General features: G+C 46.4%; 2 protein-coding genes across 8 annotated transcripts in view; one reads left to right on the forward strand and one right to left on the reverse strand.

Moving 5' to 3' along the window:
- LOC105496253 (myosin heavy chain 7B) overlaps nt 1–11,890 on the reverse strand; it is a 46,540-nt gene extending 34,650 nt beyond the window's left edge. For 2 of the 5 annotated variants that reach the window (XM_071079462.1, XM_071079460.1), the window contains exons 1-2: nt 11,782–11,890; nt 9,604–9,718 (exon numbers count right to left, since the gene is read on the reverse strand). In XM_071079462.1, the coding sequence (XP_070935563.1) occupies nt 9,604–9,691 (88 nt within the window). In that variant the 5' untranslated portion in view covers nt 9,692–9,718; nt 11,782–11,890. Of the gene's footprint in view, nt 1–9,603; nt 9,719–11,173; nt 11,284–11,781 lie in introns of those variants that run through there. The other 3 variants (XM_024797433.2, XM_071079463.1, XM_071079461.1) reach the window with 2 other exon arrangements.
- Nucleotides 11,891–11,984: 94 nt separating this feature from the next.
- LOC105496251 (glutathione synthetase) overlaps nt 11,985–20,045 on the forward strand; it is a 35,531-nt gene continuing 27,470 nt past the window's right edge. Inside the window, exons 1-2 of one of the 3 annotated variants that reach the window (XM_011766474.3) lie at nt 11,985–12,064; nt 16,153–16,289. In XM_011766474.3, the coding sequence (XP_011764776.1) occupies nt 16,161–16,289 (129 nt within the window). In that variant the 5' untranslated portion in view covers nt 11,985–12,064; nt 16,153–16,160. Of the gene's footprint in view, nt 12,065–12,153; nt 13,073–16,152; nt 16,290–20,045 lie in introns of those variants that run through there. The other 2 variants (XM_011766475.2, XM_011766476.2) reach the window with 2 other exon arrangements.

The following is a 20,045-nucleotide window of genomic DNA, read 5'->3' on the forward strand; positions in this document are numbered from 1 at the left end:
AGCTTGAGGGGTGAGGGGCAGAGGGAGGCACAAAAGGCTAAGCTGGGCAACCTACCCAGAGGGTCTGAGGGTACCACCGCTCTATCTTGAGTGTCCTGAGGGTGACCCTGCTTGCTCCCACACCTGAGGGCACACTGCCTACCTCCCTGTGACTTTGCTAACTCAAGGACAAGAGACCTCCTTGAGCAGAGCCTTCTGATTTTTTTTCCATGGGCTGAAAATTTTATTAGTACAAATATCTCTATCATTCTATTATCTAATGCTTTGGGCCTTAAATTTCTTTTTTTGGCCGGGCGCGGTGGCTCAAGCCTGTAATCCCAGCACTTTGGGAGGCCGAGACGGGCGGATCATGAGGTCAGGAGATCGAGACCATCCTGGCTAACACGGTGAAACCCTGTCTCTACTAAAAAATACAAAAAACTAGCCGGGCGAAGTGGCGGGCGCCTGTAGTCCCAGCTACTTGGGAGGCTGAGGCAGGAGAATGGCGTGTACCTGGGAGGCGGAGCTTGCAGTGAGCTGAGATCCGGCCACTGCACTCCAGCCTGGGCGACAGAGCATGACTCCGTCTCAAAAAAAAAAAAAAAAAAAAAAAAAAAAAAAAAAAAAAATTTCTTTTTTTTTTTTTTCTTCTTTTTTAGATGGAGTCTCACTCTGTTTCCCAGGCTGGAGTGCAGTGGTGTGATCTCGGCTCACTACAACCTCTGCCTCCTGGGTTCAAGTGATTCTCCTGCCTCAGCCTCCAGAGTAGCTGGGACTACAGGTGCGCGCCACCATGTCCGGCTAATTTTCGTGTTTCTAGTAGAGACGGGGTTTCACTATGTTGGCCAGGCTGATCTTGAACTCCTGACTTCATGATCCACCTGCCTCGGCCTCCCAAAGTACTGGCTCACAGGTGTGAGCCACCGCGCCCGGCCCCCGTTTTTTTAAAAAAAAATGTTTAAAGACAAGGTATCACTGTTACCCAAGTTGGAGTGCAGTGGCATAATCATAGCTCGCTGTAGCCTTGAACTCCTGGCTCAAGCAATCTCCCTCTCTCAGCCTCCCAAGTAGCTGGGACTATAGGCATGTACCACCATGCCTAGCCAAATTTCATTTCTTAATTAAAATTTCTATTGAGATAATTGTATATGCTCATGCAATTGTAAGCAATACCACAGTAACTCTGTAGTATTGACATTGATATAATGTACCGATCTTATTCGGATTTTCCCAGTTTTACATATACTAGTGTGAGTGTGTGTGTGCGTGTGCACGCATGCACATCTGCATGTATTAAGTTCTATACAACTTCATCATCTGTGTCAATTCATGGATCTTCCACCGCCACCAAGATACTGAACAGTTCTAACAATAAAAAGGTGTTGCCCTTATATAACCACACTAACTTCCCTCCCATCTTTAACCCCTAGCAACCACCAATCTGTCCTCTGTTTCTAAAACGGTCATTCCAAAATGTTACATAAATGAAATCATATAGTGTATGTACTCTTTTGAGATTGGCTTTTTTCACTCCACATAATTCCCTGGAGATTCTTCGAAGGTGTTGCTCATTTCATGTTTGTGTCTTTATTGCTGAGTGGTACTCCATGGTATGTATGGATGCACCACAGTTTGATGGACCGTTCACCTGTGGAAGGACATCTGGACAGCTGTCAGTGTGAGGTGCCACCTTATCACCTGGGCCCTGGGGGCTGAGGCCACCCACCCTCCAACCCACCTGGGAGTCAGTGGAATGCAGCCTCCAAATTCTTGTTCCAGCTTTCTAGGACCAGAAGCCAAGAAAGCTCCCCACCCTCCCCATGCTCTTTCCCAGCCTAGGCATCAGGATTCAGTCCCTCCCAAATATGCAAACACCCAGTTCTCAGGGACAGCAAGAAGACAGTCTTATGGGCCTTGTTTAAACATGTTGGCTATAGACCTATATGTTGACCCTGGCCTGAAGACCCAGCCTGACCTGGCCCTGCCAACTGACCAGCCCCATCTACAGCAGCCCCACCCTCTCACTCATACCACTTCAGATACAGTGGCCTTCTGAGAGCTTAGAACTAAACCAGCTCCTGTCTCAGGGACTCTGCATCTGCCACTTACTCTTTCCCCAGACTGGGGCGTGGCTGCTTCCTTCTTCTCAAGTCTCCACTCAAATTTCACCTCCTCAAAGGGGCTTCCTTTGACTACATTAGCTAAACTAGGTCCTTTCTATAAAGGTTCTCTCTTCACCCTCTGTATCACATGTCTCCATTTCTGAATGTATTATACTTATGGCTAAGTCTGCTTATTATCATCTGTCTACCCCACAAGACAGGTCTTTCTTGAGACCCAGGAGCAGGCAGACGCCTTTCTGGGTCCCCAGCAGCCAGCATGCCCAGAAGAGGCACCCATGTGCTTGCTGATGGGCCATGTTCCCTGGGGTGAGGCTTCTGCTTTTGAGAACCACCTTTCCCAGTGGCCTCTCGCTCTGCTCCCTGCTGCGCACGCATGCCAGGCCCAGTGAATATTCTGACTCCTGTTTCCCACCCAAGCCTGGGCAAGCCTCTCTTTTCTTTGCTCTCCTGGATTCAGCTGAGCCAGGTTAACCATACGGCATGATGCCTAAGAGTTCTGGAGTCCAACTGCCTATGTGCAAACCCTCAGTTGCTCTGTCTCTTTGATCTTCTGATTCCTCATCTATAAAACAGGAATAAGCCAGGCGTGGTGGCTCATGCCTGTAATCCCAGTACTTTGGGAGGCCAAGGCAGGAGGGTCACTTGAGGCCAGCAGTATGAGACTAGCCTAGACAACACAGTGAGACCCATCCCTATTTTAAAAATAAAATAAAATGGGAACACTATTAGTACTTGTCCCATAAGAAATTGAATGAGATAATATCTATTTTTAAAAAGAAAAGGCATAAGTGCCTGGCACATAAGAGTTCGACATATAATCATTACTATTCATTTTCTTATTATCATTAAGATCATCTCCAAACTCAGTAGATTAAACAAGGAAAATTCATGTCACACCAATATAGAGATCATGAAAAAGTCCCAGAAAAAGGGTCATTCCAAGGGTCACTTGGGCCCCTGTGACTTCTCATCCTTAGGCAATTCCCTTGTTTTTTAATTTTACAAAAATTTTTTGTAGAGGTGGGAGCTCACTGTGTTGCCCAGGCTGGTCTCTATCTCCTGGTCTCAAGTGATCCTCCTGTCTTGGCCTCCCAAAGTACTGGGATTACAGGCATGAGCCACTGTGCCCAGTCCTAGGAATTCTCTTTTGGCTTCACTCTCTCTCCACTCCCTCCCTTCTTGGAAAATTCAAGGAGATGGAAGGGCAGGATGATAGCCTCTCCCTGGGGAGAGAGAGGCTCCCATCACTAGTTTCAAGGTGACAACCGTCCTCTCCCACATCTAGAGTTGTCAGCCTGCCCCAACATTCTCTAGCTCCACGGTGTCCCTACAGAGAGCCACACAGTCTAGGCCCAGAGCCCTGCCATCCTCCAACCACAGGCAGAGTAAAGGGTTATTGCCTCCCCAAAGAGCTGTACCCCATCTGCTTCCATGCATGCATCCATCCAACCATGTAAACACTGAAAAACAAATCTTGCTATTAATCTGGAAAATCACAATGAGACACTGTTTCACAATCACTAGACTGACAAAAGCTAGAAACCTTGACAATTCTGCCTCGGTGAGGATGCAGAATGAGGGCAATTCTAATACATTGCTAGCAGGACTGCACATTTGCAAAACCATTTGGGAGAGAAACTTTGTATTACCTCGTAAGTCTGAATATGCTCACGACCTTCAACACACTGCATAGGAGGCATCTATTAGTCTTTTTAGCATGTATAGTAATAGAATACTAGAGAACCCAAGTGACGATTCACAGGAGAATAAACAAACAAAATGTGGTATTTTTATGCAATGAAACCTATAGAGCAGTGAAAATGAATGAACTAGTTACCCTTAAAACATGGATAACTCTCCTGACATAACACTGAAAGAGAAAAGCAGGCTGCACAAGAATCAAACAATTTACCACTTAAAAGTGCAAATACCATGAAAAACTGTCATATATTGTTCAGAAATACACCTAATAAAAGGATAAAAATACATAAGACCTACCTCACACCCTATATAAAAATTAACTCAAAATGAATCAAAGACTTAAATGTAAGAGCCAAAACATAAAACTCTTAGAAAAAATAAGTGTAAATCTTTGTGACCTTCGAATTAGGCAATGGTTTCGTAGATATGACACTCAAAGCACAAGCAAAGAAAAAAAATAAATTGGACTTCGTCAAAATTTTAAAATATGTGCTTCAAAAGATACTATCGAAAAACAGAAAAGACCATCCACAAAATGGGACAACTTATTGGCAAATCACAAATAAGGAAGGGTCTACTATCCTGAATATATCAAGAATTCCTACAACCCAACAACAAAAAGACAAATAACTTACAAATAAGCAAAACATTTAAATAGACTCTTCTCCACAGAAGATATACAAACTGCCAATAAGCACATGAAAAGATATGCAGCATTATTAGTCATTAGGAAAATGCAAATCAAAACCACAATGACCAACTAGGATGGCCATAATCAGACAAGTACAGTGGGACCTACATATCCATGGGTTCCACATCTGTGGATTCAACCAACTGCAACTTGAAAATATTTGAAAAAAATGTTTCATCTGTACTGAACACGTACAGATTTTTTTCTTTGTCATTATTCCCTAAACAACATAGTATAACAATTTATATAGCATTTACATTGTATGAGTTATTGCCAGTAGCATAGAGATGACTTTTTTTTTTTTGAGACGGAGTCTCGCTCTGTTACCCAGACTGGAGTGCAGTGGCGCAATCTCAGCTCACTGTAACCTCTGCCTCTGGGGTTCAAGCGATTCTCCGCCTCAGCCTCCCTGAATAGCTGGGACTACAGGCACGTTTTCGCCATGTTGGCCAGGCTGGTCTCAAACTCCCGACCTCAGGTGATCTACCAGCCTCGGCCTCCTGAGGTTCTGGGATGACAGGTGTGAGCCATTGCACCCAGCCGAGATGACTTAAAGTACATGGAAAGGACAGTGTGGTGGCTTTCGCTTGTAGTCTCAGCTACTTGCGAAGCTGAGACAGGAGGATCCCTTGAACCCAGGAGTTCCAGGCTGCAGTGAGCTATGATCGCACCATGGCACTCCAGCCTGACAGAGTGAGACCTTGTCTCAAAATAAACAAATAAAAATAAATTTAAATTTAAAATAAAACAAAATTAAAGAGTATACGAGAGGATGCACATAGTTTATATGAAACACTACACCGTTTTATATAAGGGACTTAAGCATATATGAGACACTACATCATTTTATATAAGGGACTTAAGTATCCTTGGATGTTGGTATCCATGGGAGGTCCTGGAACCAATTCCCCACAGACACAGAAGACTGACTGTATTGGTGAGGATGTAAAAATTGGAACTGTCATACAATTGCTGCCACTTTGGAAAACAGCAGTTCCTCAAAAAGTTAAACATATACTTACTGTATGATCCGGCAATTCCACTCCCAGGTATCTACCCACAAGAACAGAAACCATTCACACAAAAACCTGTACATGGCTGTTCATAGCAGCATAGTTATAATTATTTTTGAGACAGGGTCTCACTCTGTCACCCAGGCTGGAGTGCAGTGGCACAACCATAGGTCCCTGCAGCCTTGACCTACTGGGCTCAAGTGATCCTCCCACTTCAGGCTCCCTAGCAGCTGGGACGACAGGCACATGCCACCACGCCCGACTTTTTTTTTTTTTTTTTTTTTTTTTTTGAGACGGAGTCTCATGCTGTTGGCCCAGGCTGGAGTGCAGTGGCGCGATCTCGGCTCACTGCAAGCTCCGCCTCCCGGGTTCCCGCCATTCTCCTGCCTCAGCCTCCTGAGTAGCTGGGACTACAGGTGCCCGCCACCGCGCCCGGCTAATTTTTTGTATTTTTTTTTTAGTAGAGACGGGAGGCCGAGGCGGGCGGATCACAAGGTCAGGAGACCGACTGATTTTTAAATTTTTTTTGTAGAGAGCCCTATGTTGCCCAGGCTGGCCTTGAATTCCTCAGCTCAAGTGATCCTCCTACCTCAACCTCACAAAGTATTGGGATTACAGGTATGAGCCACCACTCCTGGCTATAGCAACATTATTCTTAATAAATAATAAAGTGGAAACAACCCAATTGCCTATCAACTGATGAGTGGAGGAACAGAGTGTGGTGTATCTGTACAATGGAAGACTATTCAGCCATGTGAAGGAATAAAATTCTGATCCACGCTACAACATGGGTGAACTTTGCAAACATCATGCTAAGTGAAAGACGCTAGTCACAAAAGGCCACAGATTGTAGGATTCCATTTACATGAAATGTCCAGAATAGGCAAATACATAGAGAAAGAAAGTAAATTACTGGTTTCCAGGGGCTGGGGAGGAGGAGAATTGAGGAGTAACTACTAATAGGGATGAGGTTTCTTTCTGCAGTGATGAAAATATTCTGGAATCAGACAGTGGTAATGGTTGTACAATCTTGTAAATATACCAAGAACCACTGAATTGTACACTTTAAAGGGGGAATTTTATGGTGCCTGAATGATATCTCAATAAACATTGCATAGGAATAATAAACACCAAATCAGGAGAGTCTTTATTTCTTGGTTTGGGGGTCAGTCATAGAGGGAAACAAAAAGGTCTTTATCTACATTAGCAGTGTTTCATTTTGCAAGCTGGATGGTAGGTACACAGGTATTTGTTCTATTAATTTTTATACATTTCTCAGTGTTTTCATAATAAAATGTGAAAGTATTTACTGGGCGTCAACCTGGATCAGGTACTGGGTTACATGGGTGGTGCAATGGTGAATCAAAACAGACCCATCCTGCCAAAATTAAGTGGATACATAAGTACATAACAAGTGGAGAAGAGGGTCTATAAGTAAGTTATCTCCCCTTTCTAGGCTTCTGTGTCCTCACGGATGAAATCAGAGCCAAACTAGGAACCTGTTAGTAGAAGGTTTCTGAGGATCCCAGGGGCCTTGAAGTGTGTCTCCCCTTTTTCAGCCCACACACCTCAAACACGACCAGGGCACTGACCCTAGAGTTGGCCCTGGTGCCATCAATCATCACAAGTGGGCCTAAGGCAAAGCCCAACTTCAATCAGTCTGTTTCTTCTCAGTAAAATAGGGTAACTTCTCCCTCCCAGGATGACTGTGGGGGTGTAAATGAGATAACACATATAAAGTGTCAGGGACAGGCCTAGCACACAGTAAATCCTCAACACCTGGGACAGTCCCCACTTTGATTCCACAGGCATTTCCTGAGCAGCAATGCTGGCCCAGGCCTGTGCTAGAGGCTGGAAGACAAAGGAATTCCACTCTGAATGGCCAAAGCAGTGGCCCCCAGCCAGGTGGGGAGACGGCCTCATAAACAACAGTACCAGGCAGGGTGATGTCACTGCTAAAAAGAGACAGTAGCCATGTGCACAGACACAGACCACGTGTGATGCAGACCCTGGGGCTGACAGAGATGTTCCAATCAAAAGGCACAGTCCAGACTTGGAGAGAGGCCCTCGCAGGGAAAAAGGCAAGACACAAAGTTAAGGGATTGGCCTCCATTCACAGTGAAGTACATCCCTGCATACTTTTCTTCACCTAATTCAAACTCAAATGTTCCCACAAACCCCAAGAACAGAGGATGCAATGGATTCAACAGTTAGCGTTGGGAAGTCTGAGCCCATGGCATGTCCCAAGGTACATGTGTGGGAACACCATGGCTGACAGTACTGCTGTGATCTCTGGTAAGTCAGGATACCTCTTCAAGCCTTCCTTTCCCCAGCTGTAAAATGGAGGCTATAAAGATACTGATGTCATAGGGAGGTAAGGGAAAGTGAGATAAGCACTGTAAAGTCATCAGCCAAGTACCTGGCACTTAGCGACCAGCTCAACAAAGGGTAGTTATTGTTAGGAAAAAAACAGATTTCACTTTGAAAGTGAGGAAAGCCAGAGGTGGTGGCTCACACCTGTAATCCCAGCACTCTGGGAGGCCGAGGCAGGCAGATCACGAGGTCAGGAGTTCGAGACCAGCCTGGACAGCAAGGTGAAACCCTGTCTCTACTAAAAATAAAAAAAATTAGCTGGGCGTGGTGGCGTGTGCCTGTAATCCCAGCTACTCGGGAGGCTGAGGCAGGAGAATTGCTTGAACCCGGGAAGCAGAGGTTCCAGTGAGCCAAGATCGCGCCATTGCACTCCAGTCTGGGTGAGAGAGACAGAGAGAGAGAGAGAGAGAGAGACCCCATCTCAAAAAAAGAAAAAGAGAAAAAAAAAAGAACAAGAAAGAAAAAAATAAAATGAGGAAAGTGGGATTTGGAGAGGTGAGATGACTTCTCCACAGTCAGGATTCAAACTCAGGTTTGAGACACCAGAGACTCAGCGCAAATCATCTCCCTCTGCTTCGGAATCTTCATCAGGTTCCCTATAGTCTACTACATGGATTCCATCCTTGCCAGAGAGTGAGGATCCAGGAAAGGCCTGGGGCCAAAAAGACCCCTGGGCAAGTTCCCCAATCCTAGGTTTCTTGATCTGAGATCCCCAAGTGAGCCTGAGAAAGTCTGTGAATTCCTCCACGTAGTTGATGCAAAATTTTATGCCTAATAGATCTCAGACGAGTCTATAGCCTCAAAAGTGACCAACCATGGACTTGACCTGGCTTAGCACGGTTTCTTATTCACCCAATGGAGATACGATTTCTACCCTGAAAGGCTGTGAAGGGATCAAATGAGGCAATTTGTGAGAAGTACTTGAAACATCCTCAGCTTTCATTAAATGGTTTCCTTTTCTTTCTCTCTCCCCAACCTATTTCCATTGGTTAGCAAATATTATTGAGCATCTGCCATGTGGCAGGCACTAATTAGTATAGGTCCTGGGGGTAAAGTGGTGAACAAGACAGATATGGCCCCTGTTTTCATGGGGCTCACATTCTAGCAGAGGGAAACAGCAGACAAAAGCAACAATTTCAGATATGAGTAACTGCTATGAAGAAAATACAAGGCCAAGTGCAGTGGCTCACGCCTGTAATCCCAGTTTGAGAGGCAGAGGCAGGCAGATCACAAGGTCAGGAGTTCGAGACCAGCCTGATCAACATGGTGAAACCCTGTCTCTACTAAAAATACAAAAATTAGCCGGGCGTGGTAGCACATGCCTGTAATCCCAGCTACTCAGGAGGCTGAGGCAGGAGAATCGTTTGAACCCGGGAGGTTGCAGTAAGCTGAGATTGCGCCACTGCATTCCAGACTGGGCAACAGAGTGAGACTCCCTCTAGGAAGATAAAAGAAAAGACAAAGGATAACGTGATACAGACTTATAGGGTGGGGCAGCCTCCAGGGATGAAATATTTGAATGACCAAAGGAGCCAGTCATGCCAGGATTTTGGAGGAGAGCACCCAGGCAGAGGGTGCAGAAAGGGCAAACGCTCCCTGGAAAGATTCTTAGTCAAGAGTCCTTCACTCCCAGTCCTACCACGAACTGGGTCACCTTGAACAAGTCACGTAACTTCTGAGGCTCAGATGCCACATCTACAAAATGCGAATAAAGACATCTTACCTGCCACATTGTGAGAGGATTCAACCAAAGGGCTGTTAAGGTCTGGGATCCTCCCCAAATCTTGCCATAGACACCTGATACTCGTCATTTGGCACCCATCTTGGAAGAGGGGAACCTGCACAGAGAACCCCAGGTCATGCTTTTTATTTTCAATTTCATGTTGCACTAGAAATAGCTTCTTTTGTTCCTGGTTGACCCAGTAACCTCTTCCTGCCACCTGGGGCCTATTCTAATTAATAGCTGCTTATCCCCTCAGGTACAAAAGCCAACAAGGAAAGGACATCAGGAAACATTGTTCTGGTATCTACCACCATCTCCCCCCATCCTGCGACCACACACGGGAGACTGGAGGACTCAGCCCGTCCTATAGTCAGATAATGTACATGCTTTATTTAAAGAGTCAAAAGGGGCCGGGCACAGTCGTTAACGCCTGCAATCCCAGCACTTTGGGAGCTGAGGTCGGTGGATCACCTGAGCTCAGGTGTTCGAGACCAGCCTGGCCAACATGGTGAAACCCTGTCTCTACTAAAAATACAAAAAATAGCCAGGTGTGGTGGTGGGTGCCTGTAATCCCAGCTACTTGGGAGGCTGAGGCAGGAGAATTGGCTTGAACCTGGGAAGTGGAGGTTGCAGTGAGCTGAGATTGCACGATTGTACTCCAGCCTGGGCAACAAGAACGAAAACTCCATCTCAAAAAAAAAAAAAAAAAAAAGAGTCGAAAAGATCTTGGTCCCTGGGTTGGGCCACTGATTTACCATCACCAGGAGTTCTCACTCCTAAATTTCTTTGATCTGTTCTCTTCACAGCTGCTGCACTGGCTACGGCCTCATTATCTCACATCTTAACTCTCTCTGCTCTTTCTCTAGCCCATCTCCCCACTTCCAAACCATTTGTCACGCTGTAACCAGTGCCTAACACACAAAACTAACCATGTCTTTCCCCTGCTTAAAGCCCTTAGCTCCTGTTGCTCAGTGGAACTGGCATCTGAGGCTACCTCTCCAAGCCTAAGCGCCTAAAGTCCTGTTGGAACCCTTAGGCCCTTCCTCATTATCCACACCAAACTCCTCCGTGTCTGTAAAACCAGCCGAACAACCCTCAGAATTATATGCCTTCGCTGCTCTTTTTTTTTTTAGGACAGGGTCTTACTCTGTCACCCAGATAGAAGTGCAGTGGCACGATCTCAGCCGCGGCAGCCTCCGCCTCCGGGGCTCAAGGATTCTCACGCCACAGCCTCCTGAGTAGCTGGAATTACAGGCACGGGCCAACATACCGGGCTAATTCTTGTATTTTTAGTAGAGACGGGGTTTCGCCACGTTGCCCAGCCTGGTCTCCAACTCCTGAGCTCAAGTGATCCACCTGCCTCGGCCTCTCAAAGTGCTGGGATTATAGGCCTGAGCCACTGCGCCCAGCCAGCCTTTGCTGCTTTTGTTCCTGCAATTTGGAACACTGTCCCCATCCCAGCCTCTCACCTCTACCCCTACCTCCTTCACTACCTACACCTTCCTAGCCATCCTTCAAGACCCCAAAAGCCATCCCTGATTCCTTCAGAAAAGCACTGTTTATTGCCTACCTTATCAGATTGAAAGCAGTGGCTGTGTCTTATTCATGGTTAATTCCCTAGAAGCTGGGCTGATACATTCCATTTAACTAAAATTCTAATCAGGTGCTTCGGACTGCAGACAAGCCTATCACAACCCAGAAGGAAGAAACAGGGAAGGCACCTGTGGGCTGCCAAGCAGTGAGGTGGGGGTAGCAGTCATGAATCTGCATATTTTTAAAAGCTGCCCCAGATCCTGATGTAAACGGTACTGGAGAGTCTGACAAACACAGGGTTCCCCTCAAACAGTCCTAACTTCAGCATTCCTGGAAAAATGAAAATCCTTTCCTTTTGCCTCTAATGCTTTCCCTGCTGCTATTCCAGGTTAACAAAATAAATAGATAAAATCAGGGGGATTTTTCTAGGACCCGGCTGCGCTGGGAAACAAGCCTGGGTTCTAATACAGGTTCAGCCCCTGACGTACTACGGGCCCCTGACCCTCCCTGGGGCCTCCATTACCACGACCACCCCACCCTTATCAACTGTGTGCCCCTGAGGTAGTGAGTGTCCCGCTCTGAGCATTAGTTTCCCCATCTTCCACTGGACGTCGCCAGCTCTGACGCTCTAAGAGCTATGCATACCCGTAGCTCCCCGCCGACCCCGACGGTCCCCTCCCCTCCTTCCCAAGGTCCGTCCGCCAGGGTGCAGCCGACACACTCCTAACGCCAAGGCCGCCCTCTCAACAACTGCCCCTTCCTAGCCGCGACTCAGCGGCAAAGATATGGGTCTCTGTCCCCGCCCTACTCTTTAAGCCGGCCCGGGGCGGTACGCGCAAGCGCACTGGGTCGCATCGAGGCCCCGCCCCCCGAGCCTGGGTAGCGGTGCGAGTGCCGAGAGAACCGTGAGCTGAGAGAAGGCGAACGAGTAGGTTGGCGCGGCCACGGCGGCCGGCACGGGTCACGTTTCCTCGGGGGGGACGATGTGAGGGAGGGGTCTGGCGAGGGATTGAACTCCGGAGGCCGGGAGATCTTGTAGCTGAAACCCTTCGCATGCGCGGGGAAACTAGTGTCTCTTGAGGGGGTTGGGCTGGCGCGCGTTGATCCCAGACTTTCCAGATCTCCTGCCTTTAGATCGGGCCGGTGTCGGGGCCAGTGGGCCAGTGAGACTGGAGCCAGTTAGAACTACAACGGGGAGCGATTAGGGACAAACTTTGTCCAGGGTGAAAGCGAGCGGGCCCGTGTAGTGGGGCCAGCCTGGGCAGCCGACCGTGTCGTTGCCTCGGGGCCTTTCTAGGCTCTGGTCTAGTCCTGGGGATAAAGTCCGACCCATTTCCTTGTGGGCGTTTTGAGGCTTTCGGTGATCTGGCCCGTCTGTCGTTCTTTCTTCATTCATTCATGTAATGAATGAATACAGTACTAAGCGCGGCTAACACTAGATAGAGAAGTGATCAAGACAAACACTGTTCCCGCGGTGCCGGGAAAAGTGATGGGCTGTAGAATGTAGAAGCCCAGGGTGGAGAACAGGGACGGCTTCTGGAACTAAATCGCGAACCCTGATCAGAAGTGGTGGGGAGAGTTCCAAAGAGAAGACAGCACGTGCCAAGGCCTGGAAGGGGGACAGAGGCCGACGTATCCTGGTCACCGAAGATACCTCACTCTGAATCTGTTTCGTGCCCAGGGAAGAGATGACAGTGGCCGGGGCTAGGCTACAAACACTGGAAATGGAGATAAATAACGGAATTCAAAGTACTATATACTTAGGCAGCAAAATCCACAGGATTTGCGGACAGTGAGATGTAGGAAAGAAGTACTCAGGGCTTGGGTACCTGGGTGGGGTTCATCAGAGGAGAAGCAGATTTGTGGGAGACAACAACAAATTCTATTCTGGTTGTGTGGAGACTCGCAGGAAGCAATTGGATATTCTAGTTTGAAGGTAGGAAAGTATTGCTGTGAAGATGTAGATTTGAATGTCATCAGCAAAACAAATAAAGCAAAGGGAGGGCCGGGCGCGGTGGCTCAAGCCTGTAATCCCAGCACTTTGGGAGGCCGAGACGGGCGGATCACGAGGTCAGCAGATCGAGACCATCCTGGCTAACACGGTGAAACCCCGTCTCTACTAAAAAAAAATACAAAAAACTAGCCGGGTGAGGTGGCGGGCGTCTGTAGTCCCAGCTACTCGGGAGGCTGAGGCAGGAGAATGGCGTAAACCCGGGAGGCGGAGCTTGCAGTGAGCTGAGATGCAGCCATTGCACTCCAGCCTGGGCGACAGAGCGAGACTCCGTCTCAAAAAAAAAAAAAAAAAAAAAAAGCGAAGGGAGGGTTGAAGCTGTAGAATGAGAAAATAAAGGGCCCACTTAGCACCTTCATCGTGATTTATTTTTTTTCTTTCTTTTTTTTTTTCTGGACGGAGTTTTGCTCTTGTTGCCCAGGCTGGAGTGCAATGGCAAGATCTCGGCTCACCGCAACCTCCACCTCCCGGGTTCAAGCTATTCTCCTGTCTTAGCCTCCCGAGTAGCTGGGATTACAGGCATGCGCCACCACGGCGGGCTAATTTTGTATTTTTAGTAGAGATGGGGTTTCTCCATGTTGGTCAGGCTGGTCTTGAACTCCCAACCTCAGGTAATCCGCCTGCCTCAGCCTCCCAAAGTGCTGGGATTACAGATGTGAGCCACCACACCTGGCCCATGGTGATTATTTTTATGTCTTATCCTTCTCCATGTCCCTGGTACCTAGTCAAGGGACTGGCATTAAATGCAAATCAGCGTTTGCCAACTAAATAAAAGCCCAACAGCAAACAGATGTCGGAATTCCAGAATTGTGGAATGATGGGGGCTCATGGAGGGTTTCATTACTCTAATGTCAAAGTAATGGGTTCTTGTCCTGGCTCTGCCACTAGGTTTCTGTGTGACCTCTGACAAGTCTCCTCCTACCTGTAAAGAGAGTATAGTCAAAAAATGGTCTCATGTATAGAGCTGCTTTTGAGAAATTTCACACTGATTTTTCTCTTAATCCACACAGCAGTCTTACTTGAAAGGGAAGTCGGCCAGACGCGGTGGCTCACGCCTGTAATCCCAGCACTTTGGGAGGCCGAGGGCGGGGGTCACGAGATCAGATCGAGACCATCCTGGCTAACACGGTGAAACCCCGTCTCTACTAAAAATACAAAAAATCAGCCGGGCGTGGTGGCGGGCGCCTGTGGTCCCAGCTACTCGGTAGGCTGAGGCAGGAGAATAGTGTGAACCCAGGAGGCGGAGCTTGCAGTGAGCCGAGATCTGCGCCACTGCACCCCAGCCTGGGCGACAGAGCGAGACTCCGTCAAAAAAAAAAAAAGAGAGAGAGAGAGAAAGAAAGAAGTCATATTATTATGGACTCAAACCCAGGTCTGTCTGTCTGTCTGACTTGAGCCTTGGTCGTTACTATGCCTGCCCTCATCTATGTCTCACTCAGCAGAGATATCAGGACACTCCTGAGGTTACCTGCACATTCTTTCAAAGCATTGTGCTGAGGCCGGCAGACCTTCATAATTGGCCTAGCACTAGCTCTGTCATGGGGACAGGGGGATAGAGCTGAATGTGATGGAGGTTTCCTATTATTCTCTAACTTCCTTCCTGGGGACCACTGAGTTGGGCAGCCATGTTATGTTAAATGACAACAGGGCACAACAAAAGTAATGACGGTGTTTCCAGATTTTTACCCAGATCTTAAACTCCTGAGGCCTGCTGAAAAATGAATGAGTACCAGGGTGTGAGTTTGTACACCTCTGTATGTCTCTGGGCAACCAATCAGACAACTCCTCCTATTACACTGGACACTTGGCTTTCCGCGATTTCCATCTTGCTAATGTGATTTCTCAAAAATATTTTCTGTCTTTTGGTGCTTTGATAATAAATGTCCATACATGGAATGTAATCATTTCCTGCTACTAAGATTCCTTCTGGTTAGTATAAGGGAGGAGTTCACATTATTTGCATTTCATGATATTCCACGAAGAGCTCCCTCCCCCTTCCCATGTAATTTATTTGAGATCTGCTGACATGAGTTGTTGGAGCTCGAAGGGAATTAATAGTGTACTGCAGTGACTCCTATCCCAGGAAAACTTGTTAAAAATACAAAACCTCGGCTTGGCGTGGTGGCTCACTTCTGTAATCCCAGCACTTTGGGAGGCCGAGGGGGGTGTATCACAAGGTCAGGAGATCAAGACCATCCTGGCTAACACGGTGAAACCCCGTCTCTGCTAAAATACAAAACATTAGCCAGGTGTGGTGGCGCATGCCTGTAATCTCAGCTACTCGGGGAGGCTGAGGCAGGAGAATCACTTGAACCCAGGAGGCAGAGGTTGCAGTGAGCCAAGAGCAAGCCACTGAACTCCAGCCTGGGCGACTGAGTAAGACTCCATCTCAAAAAAAATAATAATAATGATAATAAAAATAAATACAAAGCCTCAACCCATCCTTTCCTTCAGGCCTCTTGAATCAGAGTCTCTGGGATGGGACCCAGGAATCTGTATTCTTTCCTAAGCTCCCCAGAATGTTCAGCCAGGTTTGGAAACTACTGATCTACCCATTCTTCTTGTTTCACAGTTAGGGAATCTGTGGCTCTGGGAGGGGAAGGAACTTGCTCCAGTCACATCTGATATCAGTGCTTCTTTCTCCAATGAAGAGCATTAGGCTGGGAGTCTAGAGACATGGGTTCAAGTCCAGGCTATACCAGTCATCACCTCGGGCAAGTCATTTCACCTCTCCAAGCCTCTGCTTCCTTACTGTGAGAATAATGCCATTGTGTTAGGAATCAAAAGAGAGAGTGGCAATGGAAATGCTTTGTCAGGCTTTCTATTTCATGCACATGGAAGTTGTTAAGAGCTAGAAGCAGCCAGTGTTCATTCCTGTATACCACGCTGTTCCCTTCCAACAGAGGTCCGGGTCCTGCTGTGTTGGGGGTGGCCACCAGCCAGTTTCGGTGGTTGCTGGGCTTCAGGCCATCTGTTGCCAACTCTCTTCTCTCCATCTTTTGCAGGTGTTGGGATGGCCACCAACTGGGGGAGCCTCTTGCAGAATGAACAGCAGCTAGAGGAGCTGGCACGGCAGGCCGTGGACCGCGCCCTGGCTGAGGGAGTGTTGCTGAGGACCTCACAGGAGCCCACTTCCTCGGAGGTAAGCCCCTAGCTCCTCCCCACGGCATTCACCATGGCCCACTGTCTGGCCCCAGCCAGGCTGAGGGTCTTTCCTTTGCATCAGGGACCGTATCTCTTTTGCCTTATTTTTTTCAGTAACTAAAATTGATCTGTAGAAGTAGAAAGTAAAAAAGCAGCATGCTGGAGTAATCAAATTTAAATATGGGGTTTGAAGTGTGACTTAGGCAAATTACTCTCAGCTGCAGTTTCTTCAGGTGTAAAAATGGGATAATAATAGGACCTACCTCACTGGTTTGGTAAGAGAATTAGAGGGTGATTCACGTGAAGCACTTTGCCCAGTGAGCTATTACTGAAGATCCCATAATCACTCTACCTTCTCTGTAACTGGTTTGTGATATATCTTTTCAAGCCTTTCTCTGTGCATTTTTATATATAGATATGTATATAGAGAAATATGTCTTTTTTAAAAAACAAACTATTATTTGATAATTATCAAATATTATTTGATATCTATCATAGAATAAATTATATTATTCTATGATATATTTTTGGTTTTTTATTTAATAGTCTGTCTTAGAACTTTCTAATGCCTTCCATTAGGGTCAATTTCATTCTGAGGCATAGTATTCCAGATGTGGGTATATCACAGTTTAGCTTCCCTCTACTCATGTCTATTTAGGTGATTTCTCTCGTGATTTTATGACCATAAATAGCGTTATAGGGAACATCCATGTGTATGTCTATTGGGGCACCTTTGTGAGTGTTTCTCCAGGGTCAATACGTAAAAGTAGAACTGCTGAGTCCAAACCACACCTTTTTAAAATCTCATCCTTAGGGGGGAAAAAATAAAGCTTTTTTAATTTGGTGACTAGGCAAGACATTTTCGTGGTTCCAATTCAAAGGGTACAAGAGTTTACCCTAATGCAGCCTGTGTTTTGGTTTCTTGTTGATCTTTTCAGATGGCTGATTCATAACAAGTAACTAGTAACAAGTAAATATATTCCTTGGGGCCTTGCTCTGTTGCCCAGGCTGGAGTGTAATGGCACAATCTTGGCTCACTGCAACCTCTGCCTCCTGGGTTCAAACAATTCTCCCACCTCAGCCTCCCAAGTAGCTGGGACTACAGGCATGTGCCACCATGCCTAATTTTTTTTTTTTTTTTTGTATTTTTGGTAGAGGCGGGGTTTCACCCTGTTGTCCAGGCTGGTCTCAAACTCCTGACTTCAACTGATCCACTGGCCTCTGCCCCCGCAAAATTGCTGGGATTATAGGTGTGAGCCACCGTGCCCAGCCTCCTTTTGCCCACTTTTTTAAAAAAACTTAACAGTACACCTTAAGATCATATTGGTGACTAAAGAGCTGCCAACATCTTTTCTTTTTTTAATCAGCCCCATTCTTTTTTGTCTCTGTGTGCCCAGAACCTAATACAGGCCTGGTAGAGTCCACACTCAGTAATCGTTTGCTAAGGCCCAAGTAAATGACAATGTCTGTCACCTAAGGCAGGCTGACGGTATGGAATAGAATTGCTTGGGCTGTGAACCTAGATTTTGTGAATTACTTGTATGAATCTAAGATGAAGCATTTTCCCTTCCAAGCTTTTGTTTCTTCTGCTAATCAATAGGTACCATGTGAAGATTCAGCAGTTGGTCTTTCTGGGAGTTAATGGAGCCTAGAAAAGGCACAATCCACAGTGACATTTGTAATCCAGAAAAAAAGTCAGAAAATGTACGTGTGTGTGTGTGTGTGTGTGTGTGTGTGTGTGTGAGATTTTACTCCAAATCTTTACCAAATGCCTGCTCTATGCTGTGCCATTGTAGGCACTGAGGACAGAGAGGTGAGTCAGCCAGAGTCCTAGCCTCTGGAGCTCCTGGTCTCGTTAGAGAACATACCACAAAACAAAATGAAATAATGTCAGGTCTATGAGGAAACACAGGCAGTCTGCTACACAACGTTAACTATCATTTATTGAGTATTTACTATGTGCCAGGCATTATTCTAAACACTTTGGAATCACTGACTCCTCACCACAACAGAGGTAAGGAAACCGAACCCCAGAGAGGCTAAGTAACCTACCTGAAGTCATTTAAATGGTAAAATAATTGGCAGAGCCAGGATGTAAACCCAAGGAATTTGGCTCCTGAGTCCACGCTCTGAACATCCATGCTTTTTTTCCTTTCCTGAGATACTATATAGGACAGCTGGAAAAAAGAGTAATTCATTATGATTAGATGATTGAGTTGAGGGGTGGTATTTGAACTAGACCTTAAAAGACAAACAGGGAAAAGGAACTGCATAGCAAGGACCTAAAAGTAGGAAAAGCCAAAAAAAAAAAAGTGTTCAAGAGAATGCAGCTGAAATGCAGGGCGCATAAGTGGATATAGTGAGAAAGAAGGCAGGCCAGCATCAGACAGCCAAGGGGCCTTAGCTACTGGGTGGAGGAGGAGTGTGAACTTTATCCTGCAGATTAGAGCTGCAAACTAGCCATATCCAGCCTGAATATTTGGCTCCTGCAATGTTTGGGGAGTTAATTTGTTTTTTACAATAATTAATACATTCAAATGCATTTGAACAGGGTGCAAAATTCAGAGTAAGTCCCCTTCCTCCAGCCAGTGTTTCCCTGACCAGGGGCATGCATTGTTAACAGTTTTTTCACCAGAGTATTTTTAAAATGTCAGAGCCAACATTTAAAAAAAGAAAAAAATCATGAAATTAAAAAAACATCTAGCAACCCAACTTGTTTTGGAAAATTATATCATCTGGCAACTCTGGCCTACTTTCCTGCATGACGACAATTGGCTAGAGCAGAGTTTTGGCTGCCCCCTTTAGAGAAGATGCAAGTTCTTATTTTTGTCACAGTTCCCGTCACTCACTGTTGCTTCCCTGGCTACAAAACAAAATTTTGTCATGCACGTGCTATAGTTTTTTTAAAACAGTAGAATAATGTTTCTTTCTTTCTTTTTTTATTTTTTTGAGACAGAGTCTCACTCTGTCGCCAGGCTGGAGTACAGTGGCACGATCTCAGTTCACTGCAACCTCCGCCTCCTGGGTTCAAGTGATTCTCCTGCCTCAGTCTCCAGAGCAGCTGGGACTACAGGCATGCGCCACCACACCCAGCTAATTTTTGTATTTTTAGTAGAGATGGGGTTTCACCATGCTGGCCAGGAAGGTCTCGATCTCTTGATCTTGTGATCTGCCCGCCTCGGCCTCCCAAAGTGCTGGGATTAGAGGCATGAGCCACTGCACCCTGCTAGTAATGTTATTTTATGTTATTGTCTCTATCAAAAGTGAGAAGATTGTGTGTTTCAGCCTTTAGCCTGTAGATAATAGAGAACAGCTGTATACTATTGATCCTAAATTCAGGAGGGCAAATGAGTCCTGGGACAGAGGCAGAGGGATGTCTTAGCAGAAAAACTCTGAGTTTTTCAGGCCAAGATTAGACTTGTTGGGGGTGGCAGAGCTTTCTGTGTTAAAGCCAAGGAAATTGCTCCTGTAGTCATCACATAGCTACTCAGGGTATTAGGTCACCCCTTATGTAATCTGCAGTCATTCCCATTCTAACTCATAAAGGCTTCAGGCCGAATAAACCTTATTCTCACAAATAGCCTTCCTCAGTTTTATCTTAGATGCTGAGGCCAGGGCAGTGGTACACACCTGTAGTCTCAGCTACTTGGGAGGCTGAGGCAGGAGGATTGCTTGAGCACAGGAGTTTGAGGCTATAGTGCACTATGATGGCACCTATGAATAGCCACTGTATTCTAGTCTGGGCAACATAGTA

The sequence above is a fragment of the Macaca nemestrina genome, chromosome 15 (genome assembly GCF_043159975.1).
Source record: "Macaca nemestrina isolate mMacNem1 chromosome 15, mMacNem.hap1, whole genome shotgun sequence".
NCBI lineage: Eukaryota > Metazoa > Chordata > Mammalia > Primates > Cercopithecidae > Macaca > Macaca nemestrina.